This window comes from Kluyveromyces lactis (genome assembly GCF_000002515.2).
Source record: "Kluyveromyces lactis strain NRRL Y-1140 chromosome E complete sequence".
Taxonomy (NCBI): Eukaryota; Fungi; Ascomycota; class Saccharomycetes; order Saccharomycetales; family Saccharomycetaceae; genus Kluyveromyces; species Kluyveromyces lactis.
The window spans coordinates 1,654,521-1,668,923 of NC_006041.1; the positions used below are offsets into that span (position 1 = coordinate 1,654,521).

General features: G+C 40.1%; 7 protein-coding genes across 7 annotated transcripts; 4 read left to right on the forward strand and 3 right to left on the reverse strand.

The window, feature by feature from the left end:
• Positions 1-429: 429 nt before the first annotated feature.
• MAE1 (malate dehydrogenase (oxaloacetate-decarboxylating)) lies at positions 430-2,352 on the forward strand (the record flags this gene model as incomplete). Its single annotated transcript, XM_454793.1, has 1 exon — positions 430-2,352. One exon carries the CDS (start codon positions 430-432, stop codon positions 2,350-2,352), a length of 1,923 nt encoding a protein of 640 aa, XP_454793.1.
• A 521-nt stretch (positions 2,353-2,873) lies between these two features.
• TFA1 (transcription factor TFIIE subunit TFA1) lies at positions 2,874-4,466 on the forward strand (the record flags this gene model as incomplete). Its single annotated transcript, XM_454794.1, has 1 exon — positions 2,874-4,466. One exon carries the CDS (start codon positions 2,874-2,876, stop codon positions 4,464-4,466), a length of 1,593 nt encoding a protein of 530 aa, XP_454794.1.
• A 271-nt stretch (positions 4,467-4,737) lies between these two features.
• TCD2 (tRNA threonylcarbamoyladenosine dehydratase) lies at positions 4,738-6,078 on the forward strand (the record flags this gene model as incomplete). The annotated part of the gene is made up of 1 exon (XM_454795.1): positions 4,738-6,078. One exon carries the CDS (start codon positions 4,738-4,740, stop codon positions 6,076-6,078), a length of 1,341 nt encoding a protein of 446 aa, XP_454795.1.
• A 494-nt stretch (positions 6,079-6,572) lies between these two features.
• LEU5 (coenzyme A transporter) lies at positions 6,573-7,718 on the reverse strand (the record flags this gene model as incomplete). Its single annotated transcript, XM_454796.1, has 1 exon — positions 6,573-7,718. One exon carries the CDS (start codon positions 7,716-7,718, stop codon positions 6,573-6,575), a length of 1,146 nt encoding a protein of 381 aa, XP_454796.1.
• A 981-nt stretch (positions 7,719-8,699) lies between these two features.
• On the forward strand, positions 8,700-9,833 carry CTP1 (Ctp1p; the record flags this gene model as incomplete). The annotated part of the gene is made up of 1 exon (XM_454797.1): positions 8,700-9,833. One exon carries the CDS (start codon positions 8,700-8,702, stop codon positions 9,831-9,833), a length of 1,134 nt encoding a protein of 377 aa, XP_454797.1.
• A 617-nt stretch (positions 9,834-10,450) lies between these two features.
• On the reverse strand, positions 10,451-11,401 carry BSD2 (Bsd2p; the record flags this gene model as incomplete). The annotated part of the gene is made up of 1 exon (XM_454798.1): positions 10,451-11,401. The coding sequence occupies one exon, from the start codon at positions 11,399-11,401 to the stop codon at positions 10,451-10,453; it is 951 nt and encodes a 316-aa protein (XP_454798.1).
• Positions 11,402-11,801: 400 nt separating this feature from the next.
• Positions 11,802-14,204, reverse strand: SNF5 (Snf5p; the record flags this gene model as incomplete). The annotated part of the gene is made up of 1 exon (XM_454799.1): positions 11,802-14,204. The coding sequence occupies one exon, from the start codon at positions 14,202-14,204 to the stop codon at positions 11,802-11,804; it is 2,403 nt and encodes an 800-aa protein (XP_454799.1).
• Positions 14,205-14,403: the final 199 nt, after the last annotated feature.

Genomic DNA, 14,403 nt, shown 5'->3' on the forward strand with positions numbered 1-14,403 from the left:
CTGTGTCTTTGTGTTGTATGAGTAATAAATCCTCTTCTGTTCTGTACTGTGCTGCTGTTTCTAACTGTCGAGGATTCCATTTTCGCGAAGATAGCGATTTTAAATACCTTCTTGTTTCTTTATTTCACTAATTGTTCCGTTGTAACTTGTAACTTGCTAGCGATTTTTGACTTAGCTGCCACTCTGATATGTTGCCAGTAATTCATTTGTTGGAGTTCTAAGCTGCAACCTGTAAGCTGTAAATATCGGCAATCAATATTGATATATATATATATATATATATATATATACATATATAAGGTAGACTAATTTTGTTGTTAAAAGTGGAAATATATCTCTTGATAGGATTTTTTCAGACTCATCATCACTCATTAGGTTTGATTTGGAAGAAAGACATCCGGCGTCAAGAAACCACATCCCATTTGAACAATGATTAAACTTCCCGCTAAACTGCTTGGTTCCAGATTTTATTCTTCTGTAACCAACCAGAATCGTTATTCTGTCACTAGGCACAATGCTCCAAAGAAATGTCCAGAGTCCGGCCATTACAATAAAATTCCAATTGGCAAAGAAGCTGCTAGGTTACAATCCCAACCTAAAGTGACTAGACTGTCTGTCGATGGACCAATTGAATGTCCTTTGGAAGGTTTCCAATTGTTGAATTCACCATTGTTCAATAAGGGATCGGCTTTCACTTTGGAAGAAAGAAAGGCATTCGGTCTAGATGGGTTGCTACCACCACAAGTGAACACCTTGGATGAACAAGTGGAAAGAGCTTACAAGCAACTCTGTTACTTGAAGACCCCATTGGCTAAGAACGATTTCATGACTTCGATGAGAGTGCAGAACAAGGTTCTTTTCTTCGAATTGGTCAGAAGACACATTAGACAACTGGTACCGATCATTTATACCCCAACTGAAGGTGATGCCATTGCTGCATACTCTCACAGATTTAGGAAACCTGAAGGTGTCTTCTTAGACATTACCGAGCCAGACAGTATTGATTCTCGGTTGGCTGCTTACGGTGAGGATAAGGACGTTGACTATGTTGTCGTCTCTGATGGTGAAGGTATTCTAGGTATCGGTGATCAAGGTATCGGTGCTATCAGAATCGCTATCTCGAAATTGGCATTAATGACCCTTTGTGGTGGTGTCCACCCAGGTAGAGTGATGCCAGTTGCATTAGATGTTGGTACTAATAACAAGCAATTGGCTAGAGACGAATTGTACATGGGTAACAGATTCAGTCGTATTCGTGGTAAACAATATGATCAATTTTTGGACAAGTTCATCAAGGCTTTGAAACATAGATTCCCAAATGCAGTGCTACATTTCGAAGATTTCGGTGTAACTACTGCTAGAACTTTATTAGAACGTTACAGAAACGAATTACCATGTTTCAACGATGATATCCAGGGTACTGGTGCCGTTGTTATGGCCTCTTTCATCGCTGCTCTAAAACATACCAATAGAGAATTGGTGGATTCGAGGATCTTGGTTTATGGTGCTGGTTCCGCTGGTTTAGGTATCGCTGATCAAATAGTTAATCATATGGTCACTCACGGCTGTACTCCAGAGGAGGCAAGAGCCAAGATTTATCTAATGGACAGAAAGGGTTTGATTCTAGATACCATGGAAAATGACTCTAATCCAGCCCAATTTTTATACGCCAAACCAAGTGAAAACTGGGAAGGTGCCAACACACAGTCATTGGTGGATGTTGTATCAAAGGTAAAACCAACCTGTTTGATTGGTTGTTCAACCCAAGCAGGTGCCTTCAACAAGGTTGTCGTAGAAGAAATGTACAAACATAACCCAAGACCTATCATTTTCCCACTTTCAAACCCAACAAGACTACATGAAGCTGTACCAGAAGATTTACTGAAATGGACAAACTACGATGCTCTTGTCGCTACTGGTTCTCCATTCCCACCTGTAGATGGATACCGTATCTCAGAGAACAACAACTGTTTCTCTTTCCCAGGTATCGGTCTAGGTGCTGTTCTATCGCGTGCTAAGGTCATCTCAGATAAGATGATCAGTGCCGCAGTGGATCAATTAGCTGATTTGTCACCATTGAAACCAGGTGACTCTAAACCAGGTTTGTTGCCACCTCTTGAAGAAATCAACGACACCTCCGCTAGAGTCGCTACCGCTGTCATCCTACAAGCTCTTGAAGAGGGTTCTGCAAGAATTGAAGAAGAAAACGTTCCAGGTACAGATAAAAAGGTTCAAGTCCCAAGAGATTTCAACAAATGTCTTGAATGGGTTATCAAACAAATGTGGAAGCCAGAATATAGACCGTTGATAAAGGTGGAACATGATCCTGCGGTACATACCCACCAATTCTGAACCATTCTAGCGTCCTATTTCAATCACTAATTATTATTCGTTTCAATAGGAAACGTGACTTATCTCTTAAAAGGAGAGTGCCGTTTCCTTAACACGATACCTAGAGTAGACTGGATTCCGTCAAAATAGAAATGCGTATCTAAACCACATTCAGTTGCACTAAAGTTTTACAAAATCGAATACTTTTTTGAACTGCTCAGTTTAAGCATTCCTAAACTGTATTTGTACCTTATAGAAATAAAAAAAACACTTTGATATCTAGATACTACAGTATATACTTATGTCAATACTTATTAAAACCCTTAGGTCCCTTATCTTAATCATGATGCAGATAGTATCTGTTGTAAAGGCCTTGCTCTACATTCCTCTTCTCGGTTAAACATGAATAAAGTGTGAAAAAAAAAAGAATAAAGATACAGATCAATTCAACTTATAAATCAAGAAGCTGCCTAAGAAATAAGTGGTATAACATCCGACTATTTAAAGCCACAGACTGCTGCACACTTTGAACAACATCAGAGATGGACAAGCCTATCGAAGAGACCATCAAAGCGTTACTCAGTTTTGTCATTCGTCAATTCTATCCGAATTCATATGTGTTGGTCTTGGATGCCATCATGTTCCATTCTGTGTTATCAGAAGAGGATTTGGCGCACTTACTAGGAATCAAGAGACCGGAGTTACGTTCTCTCATTACAGTTCTACTAGAAGATCGCATTCTGGCTCGTCATTCACAGCAGGAATTTGCTGTGAACTCACGTAGTGTTAAAAGATACTACTATTATATCAAATATCCTCAGGCTATCGATGCAATTAAGTGGAAAGTGCATCAGATCGTCGCAAAACTAAAAGATGACTTGGATAAGAACAGTACTCCGCAAGGTTATATTTGTCCATTATGTTCTACGCGTTTCACTCAGTTGGAAGCTATTGCATTGCTAAATTACGAAAGAACGCAGTTTGTATGTTCATTATGTGAAGAACCGTTGGTTGAAGATGATTCAGGGAAACGTAGTAAGGAAAAACAAGGAAGGCTAAATAGATTAATGGATCAAGTGCAACCAATCATTGATTATTTAAAAAAAATCGACGATAATATGATCGAAGAAAACACTTTCGAGACAGCGTTGGCTAGATTGATTCCACCACAGAACAACTCCGTTGCGCAGTACACATTGAATCCAAGAGCACGTAAATCCAGAATGTTTGTTCCCGGGGATGTCACCATGGGTAACGATAATAGTAGGAAAGCTGGTGTTAAATCACAGGCTACATTACATGTTAATATTACTACTCAATACGATGAATTGTATCAACAAGATCAACAAGAGAAACAGGCAGAAGAGAAAAGAAAGCAAAACGCTCTACCTGCATGGCATGAGAAGAGTACTATTGGTGAATCTGCTTTGGGTAACCTAAGAGATGAGTATGACATGTCTTCCGGTATCAAGATAGAAAATGATGAAGAAACTGAAGGACAACAACAACAACAACAACAACAACAACAACAACAACAACAAGATAACAATAATGAAGGTTTCGACGAGGGCGATTACGAACAACAAGATCAATCTCAACAACAAGACGGATCACAAGATCAACAACAGCAACAATACCAACAACCTATCATCAGGTCCACATTAACAGACGAACAAATGAAAGAAAGAGAAGCGGAGCGTACGCTTGCGGAATACTATGCTCAACTTGCGAGAAAAAACGCAGATGAAGACGACGACATGGATGACGATGAAGATGAGGACGATTTCGAAGATGTCCAGGATGATGTGGACGATGATGCAGATGATGCGGATGATGTGGAAAATGAATCTTCTGATGAAGCAGTCAAACAATCCGATGAGGACAAAATAGAATCAACAACCTCTCCTGACGAGAAAGCATCATCTGCGAAGACACAAGATGATGATGATGATGATAATGATGACGATGACGACGATGATATGGCTGAGTTAGAAGACATAGAATTGGAATCTGTGAAAGGAGAAGATAACACAGTACCGGGAGACTCCAAATCTCCAGGGGCGACGGAAAAGAAGCAGACTAATGGAGGAGATGATGAAGATGATGATGGAGAAGGAGAATTTGAAGATGTTTAAAACATAAAAAACAACCAGTTATTTCATCAAGAAACATAGAACCAAGAGCCTCGCGATGTACATGTCTACGTAGGGTATGTATATATAGCATCTTCGATCATCCTCATTCACGTGATCACTATCTTTTCTTCTTTTCATTTGATTACCAAATTGAAAACTTTCAGATCAGGGCTTGCATCCAGCAACCTCATCGCATCACTAACGAGAACCGACTTGTAAAAAAGTTTAACAGCTTGTCCTAATCCAGGTTCTGACGGCATTTATTCCAGTGATGGGTAACGATAATTGGAGAGTTATTGCTAGCACTGCGGCTATTACTTTTGCCGGTGTGAAGTTTATCGATTTGGCTATCAAGTCTTGGAATAAACGCACTGCAGCATCTTACTCGGGTTCAGACAATGAAAAAGATGTGAAACTAGCCAAGCGGCTAAGGGAGACTAGAGAATACGATAATTTGCTTTACAGGGAGCAACTTGCTCGTAATTATGCTTTCTTAGGCGAAGAAGGTATGGAAAAATTGAAGGAACAGTATTTTATTGTCGTTGGTGCTGGTGGTGTCGGTTCATGGGTCGTTACCATGTTGGTGAGATCTGGTGCCTGCCGTATTAAAATTATCGATTTTGACCAAGTTTCTCTATCCTCTTTGAATAGACACAGTTGTGCTGACTTGTACGATGTTGGTTTATCGAAAGTGAACGTTTTAAGAGATCATTTACAAAAGATCGCCCCATGGTGTAACATCGAAGTCTGTAATGAGCTTTGGAACAAAGAAAATGCCGATCGTTTGATTTTTGGTGATGGAACGCCCACTTTTGTCATTGATTGTATTGATAACCTTGATACTAAGGTTGATCTATTGGAATATACATACAAGAAAAACATTCCAGTCATAGCATCCATGGGAGCCGCAACTAAAAGTGATCCAACTAGAATTAATGTTGGAGATTTGACTATGACAGAAGAAGATCCACTAGCACGTACTGTTAGAAGAAGACTAAAACAAAGAGGTATCACCAAGGGCATTCCTGCTGTCTTTAGTGCAGAGAAACCAGATCCAAAAAAGGCAAAATTATTACCGTTGCCAGAAGAAGAATTCCAGAAGGGTAATGTGGATCAACTAAGTGCATTAAAGGATTTCCGTGTCAGAATTCTACCCGTCTTGGGAACCATGCCAGGTGTTTTTGGGTTGACTATTGCTACTTGGGTCTTATGTAAGATTAGCGGTTACCCAATGGAACCAATAGAAGGTAAGAACAGAATCAAATTGTACGATGGCATTTATCAATCCTTAGCTGGTCAAATGACGCGTATTGGTCAAAAAGACCAAAGAATTCCAATTGCACTAAGTGACATTGGATACATTGTGGAGGAAGTGTGGAGAGGTAAATCACCAATCAGTAACTATTCTACTAGGTTAACTTTATCCAAATGGGATCCAACAAAGCCAGTGAGCATTCAAAACGTCATACTGCTAACCAAAGATGAGCAAAGGGAGCATGAAGCTAGAATCTTGAACGGTACCGAGACATTTTCTGATGTATACTCTGAAGAAGCTTTAGCAATGATTAATAAAAGGTTCCAAGAAGAGTTGTACTATTCTCAGTTCAGGTGAACGAGATTATAAGAGGAGAATACACTTCGTTGAAAATGTTGGCTATTGGCATAGGTTTTCATACCATTTAAGAATTTTTGTATTCTAAGTTTTTAAACATCGTCAATATATGTACATATATATATCCAACATATGCCATCACCCTAGTGATAGATCAGAATTTATAAAAGTGTAATAGTATCGTTAGAATTTGTCGTAGTGTAAAAGCCATGACGCACCCGACATAGAGTAAAGATAATGAGAAAAGTAGAGTAAGAAGAACATATGCATAGAAGAAAAAAGATAATAATCATGAAGTTATGTCGAGGGAAGGAAAGCAGTGTTTTGTTTTGCATGGTTTAGAAGCCTTTTCGAAAATGCAGAGCAACGGAAGAGCTTGTAATAGATAAATAAGAGCAGGAAATTCAGATATGACATAATGAGACGTTATAAATAGAATAGAAGGGAATTGAGAACAGGGATAAATATGGACAGGCACACAACGTGTGTTTATTTTAAATTCCCATATACCACTTCATTCTTTCATATACGAAGAACGAACATGCGACCATTGGTGTGACCTTGATGTAACCGATACTCAAACCAACGAAAAAACCTCTCCATCCACGTTCGTGGAAGATAATTTTCGCCATCTCAGACATGGATGTAAATTTATGCTCAAGCGGATTGGTCACAGCACCGACTTGTAGACGTCTCCTAATAATTTCAAATGGGTATGCCGCTGTTTGGGAAGCCATACCGGCCAATCCACCAGCTAATAGTTCTGCCCAAGTATTCAATGGAATTCTTTTCCCCGTTCGAGTAGTCTGTACATCCACTTTCAAATCATCTGCATCCAAGTCATCGACACGAAGTACCGAGTATGGGGCAATGACTGGATGTCTAAGTATGTCATGGAACAAGTCATGTGCGAAGAATGACACACCTGCGTAAGGGATCATCCCAATAACGGTAGGGATATAACCACGGTAGAAGTTACACCATTGAGCGAACCACTTTGGAACGTAAGCTTTCGAAGACAAGGCTTCAGAAGCTGGTTCCGAGTAAATCTGCTTTACCAACGGCCATACCCTTACCTTATGATGTTCTGTCACATATGCCAATCTAACTCTTATCAAGTCCAACGGATAAGTACAAAACACAGAACATAAACCGGCCAACGAACCGGAACAAAGCCTTCTGAAATGAGTCTCATACTCTTTGCTCGGTATAATCACGTTTCTGATCTGTTCATATGCTATAAATTTCACTGCAGCATAGGGGAAAATCCTCAGCAAAGTAGCCGAATGTCCCTGGAAAACCCCTCTCAATCTATCTCTTGACCAAATATGCACACCAGCGTTCAGTAACCCCTGGAACGAACCTGCGTATTTCACATAATGCGGATTAGAAGTCTGGAAAAGGATCTTGATACGATCTAAAGGGGCTATCAAGGTTTTTGCACACGAACCTGCTACCCCTCCGGCAAGGCCCGATTTTAATATATAATCAAAATTCTGTTTGCTGGTGTATGCTGCTGCATCACCAGATTTTCGCGGAAGCAGACCTGAATTCTTCGTGTTACTATTCATACTGCAAGCTGTAACAGTACCGCCGGTACCATCATTTGTCGCCTTCTTTGCAGCGACATTTGTCGACATTCCTTATAGGACCCAGTTTCGAATTAATGGAAAACGGCTATAATATATGGCACAGACGAAATAAAAATCAAGTACTATAACTTGATCACGAAGCAAAAATAATGCCGATATATTTTTGTGTATGCCGGAACTAGCGTTAAACGAATGTAAGACCAGATAAAAACACTATTCCAAGCGATCATTCCAAACCTTTGAGTATCAAATCTTCTATTTTTTTAATCCTTTTCTTCTTTTAAAGGTTTTGGCTTGAAAAGCCCGAAAGTCTAACTTGAAAACCTGACATATGAACAGTCTTGATTCAGAAAAAAAAAAGGAAAATAATCGGGATTTCACGGTTCCGGTGAAGAATCCTTGAAGACATTGTTTTATTTGTATCTCTGTGAAGGAGTCAGAAGGCAGAGAGAGGATATGTACAACATAATTGGCTCTTTTCCAGTGCAATTGTCTTTATATTTATAGTGCGGTCGCAGTTTTATTATGAGCTTAGGATGAATGGGACCGGTCCTTACCTGCCAGGCGACAGAAAAATCTAACAGCAAGTTGGTCACGTGCTATATTCCGGGTAAGAAAATCATATGCTGCTTTCCGGGTGTATGGGTGAAGAGGCCAGGAAAACAAATAACCGCTGAAGCTATTATTAACATCTATTACCTCCAAACAAGATGATCTCGAGGTCGTAATCGTTTCAATAAGCTTCTATCGATAATAATATAGGTTAAGTTCTCACAGCAAGGTAATATAACACCTAGTGGGTGTTTGCATTCATTAAAACCTATGTGGAAAATTGAAAAGCAGCCCGCACATCTACAAAGCAGTATTGGAACATGGAAAAGTGATTCGAAATATCAAACAAAGAAACCATTAACAACTGGTATTCTCCACTGGCAAGTCTGTTGATAATTCCAAACATTCACGTGACTTGTGTACTTCTCCTTCCCTTTTTTTTTTTGCAGATTTTCCGCTGGAATTTCAACGGTCCAAATGATAGGTGAAAGACATCTGATGCCAATATCTGCGATGAGAAAGGGACCAGATTCCTGTGCTACTGACTCTTTTTTTTTTGAGCTGTGCCAGTTGATTGCCCATCGGACAGCTTCATATAAAGAGAGTCTTTTCAACTGTTTCAAGCGTTTATCTAGCTTCCAGCTCTGTCTTGTATTGTTCTATTCAGTACTTTTCTTTAGTGCCCAAATATACGAGCTCACGCAGTGTGAATCGACGATGTCAAGTAATAAGCCGGCTGTAGATCCATTCCATTCCTTCCTAGCAGGATCAATCGCAGGTGCTATAGAAGCCTCCATCACTTATCCTTTCGAGTTTGCCAAAACGAGGTTACAGTTGGTGGATAAGGCTAGTAAAGCTTCCAGAAATCCATTGGTTCTAATATACAATACGGGTAAGAACTACGGTATTTCATCCATTTACGTCGGTTGTCCAGCTTTCATCGTTGGTAACACAGCAAAGGCCGGTATTAGATTTCTTGGGTTCGACACAATCAAGAACTTGCTTCGAGACAAGAAGACCGGTGAGTTGAGTGGATTTAGAGGTGTTGTTGCCGGGTTAGGTGCAGGTTTGTTGGAATCGGTCGTGGCTGTGACTCCATTCGAAGCCATCAAGACTGCATTGATCGATGATAAGCAAGCTGCTGTGCCAAAATATCAAAATAACGGGAAAGGTATGGTGAGCAATTATGCTAAGCTTTTATCCGATCAAGGATTTTCTGGTCTTTATAGAGGTGTCTTACCAGTTTCCATGAGACAAGCTGCAAATCAAGCCGTTAGATTGGGTTGTTATAACAAGATCAAGACTTTGGTGCAAGATTACACAAACGTACCTAAGGATAAACCTTTGAGTTCAGGTTTGACCTTCATTGTAGGTGCCTTCAGTGGTATCGTTACCGTTTATACGACAATGCCTATCGATACCGTTAAGACAAGAATGCAATCTTTGAATGCAGGCCAATATTCTTCTACTATTAACTGTTTCGCTACCATTTTCAAGGAGGAAGGTTTGAAGACTTTCTGGAAAGGTGCTACTCCAAGATTGGGTAGATTGATCCTTTCTGGTGGTATTGTCTTCACCATCTATGAGAAGGTATTGACGGTTTTGGCATAATTAGCCTTTCAGCTTTCTTAGTGTGTAACAAACGTGTAGTTTACTTATAAAACAAAAAATACTAAACGATAATCTTAATCCGCATCATAAAGATGATCGGCCATTTGATGAGAATCTTTTCCATCTATATTGTTATGATATACAAAAAAATATAATACACATGTTTGCATATATCCACATGAGAGACATCAAACATGCCGAATAGCATCAGGTAAAAGGAACCATTGTATCATGAAATAGATTAAAAGAGTAATTTGGTCATAGGGTGCACTGAATTAAGAGAAGACAAAAATTTCCTTTTTGTTAGTTTCTGAAGAGGAACAATCATAGAGACAGCCTGTTTGTTTTATTATAGTGTATTTTTTTTTAATTTTGGATCCACAACAACTTAATGGATAGGATTACAGTTTGATTTATTCTGATGGGATGAACCATTTATTTATGAGTGTAGTAGTGTTAAACTCGAGAGTTTTGACCCTGCAAAGGGTGTCTTTAAGCTGCAAAATAGAATAGTGAATAAAAATGTGAATAGGGCAAAAAACGAATTGAATATATGAGAAAAGGTTGAAAGCAGTTAGTCTGCTAATGCTAATATCATGGAAGTCAAAAAGAGGATTTTAAACTTCTGCTGTTGCTGTTGCATCTTGCAAGAAGCGTGCCTCCATGCGTTTGACCTTAATGTAATCCCAGATACTCTTGATTATTATGAACCCACCTAACAGTATAACGAATATGGCCAATGCCGGTGTGTGCCGCGTCTTTTCCATTACTCCATGAGAAAGGTCCGATTCGAATTCATCCTGAGTAGAAGTACTTGTATATAGACGAATCTCTTCAAACGAATCTGGATTATCAAATGTAAACCTGTTCAATTCATTATCCTTTCCTATCTTTCCTGAAACATCGTTCGGTATCATGGAATATCCGTATCCAATGAAAGTTACCCCAAGTCCAAACCTGGACCCTTGCCTAGCTGCATGTGATGTATGTAAGATATAGGTCAACAAGAACCCGACAAATTGGAAACTGAAGCTGACCACAACGTTCCATAAGAAATTGAATATATTCCCAACTGGAAGGCCGTCGATGCAAATTTCGTTGTAATACAATCCAACGCCATCGTCGTCTATACCGTAATATGGTGGAGCCATATCAGCCGCAGCCTCGTCATACGTAGGAGGCTTATCCTGTTCCCCATTCCCATTGATACCGTTCCTTTCAGGTTTCGCCATAAGATTACTGAATACACCATCAGAACTCGCCCCGACTTGTAACCTCATCGCTTGCTCGCTTGAACTGCCGCCTCTAAACAGTCTATCTAATATATTGAACTTTCGGGCAACAAAGTTCAAATGTTGTTGGAACTGCCCATTCATCTGGTGCAGTCTAGAAGACGACGAAGTTGTCCCTGTTTCCACATCATCAGCTCTTGAAGATTCGGTTTCTGGCTGTGTTTGCAGCTGCGACTGCGATTGTGAAGGAGACAAAGTCACTGAGGAAGATCCACCGACTTCATCTTGGCTCCTGCCAACGCCACTTCCGGCTACGAATTCCGAATGCTCAGACATACTCGCCGCGTAGATAATCTCAGTAAACTCTACTACCCTCGAGTAACACTCAAATATGGCTGCTTTGATGAGTTTGTGGCCTCTGCATACCAAGTTTCTTAAAAGGGTTGGTTCGTTCAAATGTTAACGTTTCCATTACTAAATATATTTTTTGGTTTTGAGCTGTTTATGAAATTTAGAGGCTTACACCATAAAGAATGAAACAGGCACACATAAATATCGATATACGTAGAGGTGCGTGTCAAGACCCTCGAGTAAGCCCGCGATCATCGGCGTTCGGTCTCTCATAGCTATCTTCAGTGCTCTTTCTTCTAGCTTATTTATCATAGTATTTCTTAAAATTGTTACAGGTGGTACCACATAAATACATATGTACATATATATATATATAGCGAATTACTCATTGAATGGTTGTCTTCGCCTTTGGTAGCTTTATAGTGACGAGTAAAGATTTCCCAACGTCGTGCATAATAACTCTGCATGCTGATGAGTTTCTTACTTCCTGTTGGAATTCTTGTTTTGGAGTTGCTTTAGCTCTGTCTAAATATTCGACTCTAGTTGATGGCTGGAACGATAACGTACTTGGACCAACATCAATACCTCCAGGCAAAGTTGTTGTTGGAAGTAGTTGACGGCACGTTTTTGGGATATCCCCAAGATCAGGAAGTTCTGCATCATGGGGTAGTTGCGGTGTACTTCCGGACGATGGGTGATTTTCTGTATTGCCTCTTCTATTGAAACGAACTTGTCTACGTTTCCTTCTAGTGTCTCTGTCCTTATCCTTAACCAAACGTTCTAGTTCTGCGGGAGATATCTGTAATAAGTTAGGTGTGTATAAAAACGTATCCTTTTGTGGTCTCATTACGTCTGCTAAGGTGAGTACAGGCAAGAATCTTGTTCTGATATCGTCTTCTTCAACGGGGCTACCGTCAAATTTGTAACCAACCATATATAATGACTTGTGATACATGTGAACTTGTTCTCTAATGCAATGTGCAATTGCTGTTAAGAATTCACCCGGAAGGGATAGTTCTTCGCATAAACACTCCGCGAACGATTCTGGACAATTATCTGGATTTGACACATCCCATTCAACGGTATCTATCAATTGATGTTGTCCAACGACAATATCTAGGTTGATTTTTATTCTGAAATCATCGCCCCCGAACCTCTGCACATTTTCAAAAGGATTTGGAGTATATTCTTGAAGTTGTTCTTTGATACTATTCACAATCTGTTGATACATCTCCGTGGTGACTTTGAGCCTATAATCCTTCAGCGTTGTTTTCACAAATTCGTTGATTGACAGTAGCGTGTCTGATCTGTTCCATACGAATGTGTCCCTCAAAGTAAATTTATCCTTTTCTGCATCAAACTCTAATCTAACAGGTACTAGTTCCTCCCCTGTTTGATTCATTGTCCATTCATATATTTCGTCCAAGTGCATTTCATAAGTGTCATCGACTTGAATCCTTGTGAGATCGTTACTGAAGCCATTTCCATATCCAGAATAACCGTCACCCCATATACTCTTAGATTTATGTCCTTGAGTTGTGTTGGTAATGGATTGCATTCGACTGTTCCTCAATTCTTTGTAATAATCAAGATCTTGCTGTAATCTCAATATTACCTCCCTCTGACTGAATCCGAATTTGGAAATAGGTTCCAATCCATTAGTGTCCGCCAACAAGTTGTCCTTATCCAACAAATCCCGTTCAATAACATGTTCATATAATCTTGTATCAAAACTCACAGGCTCGTTATCAGCTCTTTCTTTCTCTGACCATAACCTAGTATGAGGTAATGGAGTCTCAGGTGGGTCTTGAAGAATAGTTTGGAATTTGGGAATATCAGGAAGTTGTTTCTGAAACTTCTGAAGCACTTGCTGTAGTATTGCAGCTTGTGATGGTTGAGGTGGCTGTGGTACTGAAACTGGGACTTGTTGTTGTTGTTGTCGTTGTGGTGGTTGTCGTTGTGGTGGTTGTGGTGGTTGTGATTGTGGCTGTTGTGACGAAGGAACCATCGATTGATTACTGTTCATAACTGGTATATTCTGAGTTATAGGTTGACCTCCAATCATTTGTTGTGGATTCCCCATTTGTTGCTGAAGTGGTATACGAGGTTTCTGAGGTTGAGGCTGTTGAAGCTGCGGTTGGTTAGGAGGAATAATGTTGCGTGGCGGGGATTGATGTTGTTGCTGCTGAACAGGTTGTTGTGGTGGTACAGGCTGTTGTTGCTGTTGCTGTTGCTGTCTATGTTGTTGCTGTAATTTGACTTCAAGCTGAGTGATCATCAGAAGAGCGTTCTGGTTATTTCTCGCAATAGCCTGTTGTTTGATGGACTGAAGCCATTGCATTTGCAATGCCGGTGATAGTTGTGCAATTTGTGGAGGAAGATTCAAAGAAGTTCGTTGTTGAGATTGGGGAGGAGACTGCTGCTGTTGCTGTTGAACCTGCTGTTGTTGCAATTGCTGGGCTTGTTGCACCTGCTGAGCTCGTTGCTCCTGTTGCTGCTGCGTCTGAGATCTCTGCATTTGTTGTTGTTTGAGCTTCATTAGCTGCGCACGCTGAGCAGCATCCAATTGGTTCATATTACCGGGAGAAGAAACCTGTTCTTGCTGCATCTGCTGTGCTTGTCTTTGTCTCTGCAATAACAACTGTTGATGTTTCTGCTGAATCATCTGCAACTGCGCTGGCGTCAAGGATTGTAGGATATGTTGTGGAACCTGCGAAAGCGAAAAGGAAGGCGTCCCTATGTTACTCAAAGGGTTCGCATTGCCAGGATTCATTGGTGGGTTTGACATTCTCCTTTCAGCTTATATAGAGAAACAAAACTGCAACTAGTGTTTTCAATTGCAGACAGAAAGGGAAACACAGAAGGAAACTAGTATATTCTTTCTTGCGATAATTCTCAACCAAATGCTGTCAAATATACCCTTTCTGAAGCCTACCTGAAAGGTGTTCAGTTCCCTTAAAAACAAGAATTTCTTGTTGATCTTTAAA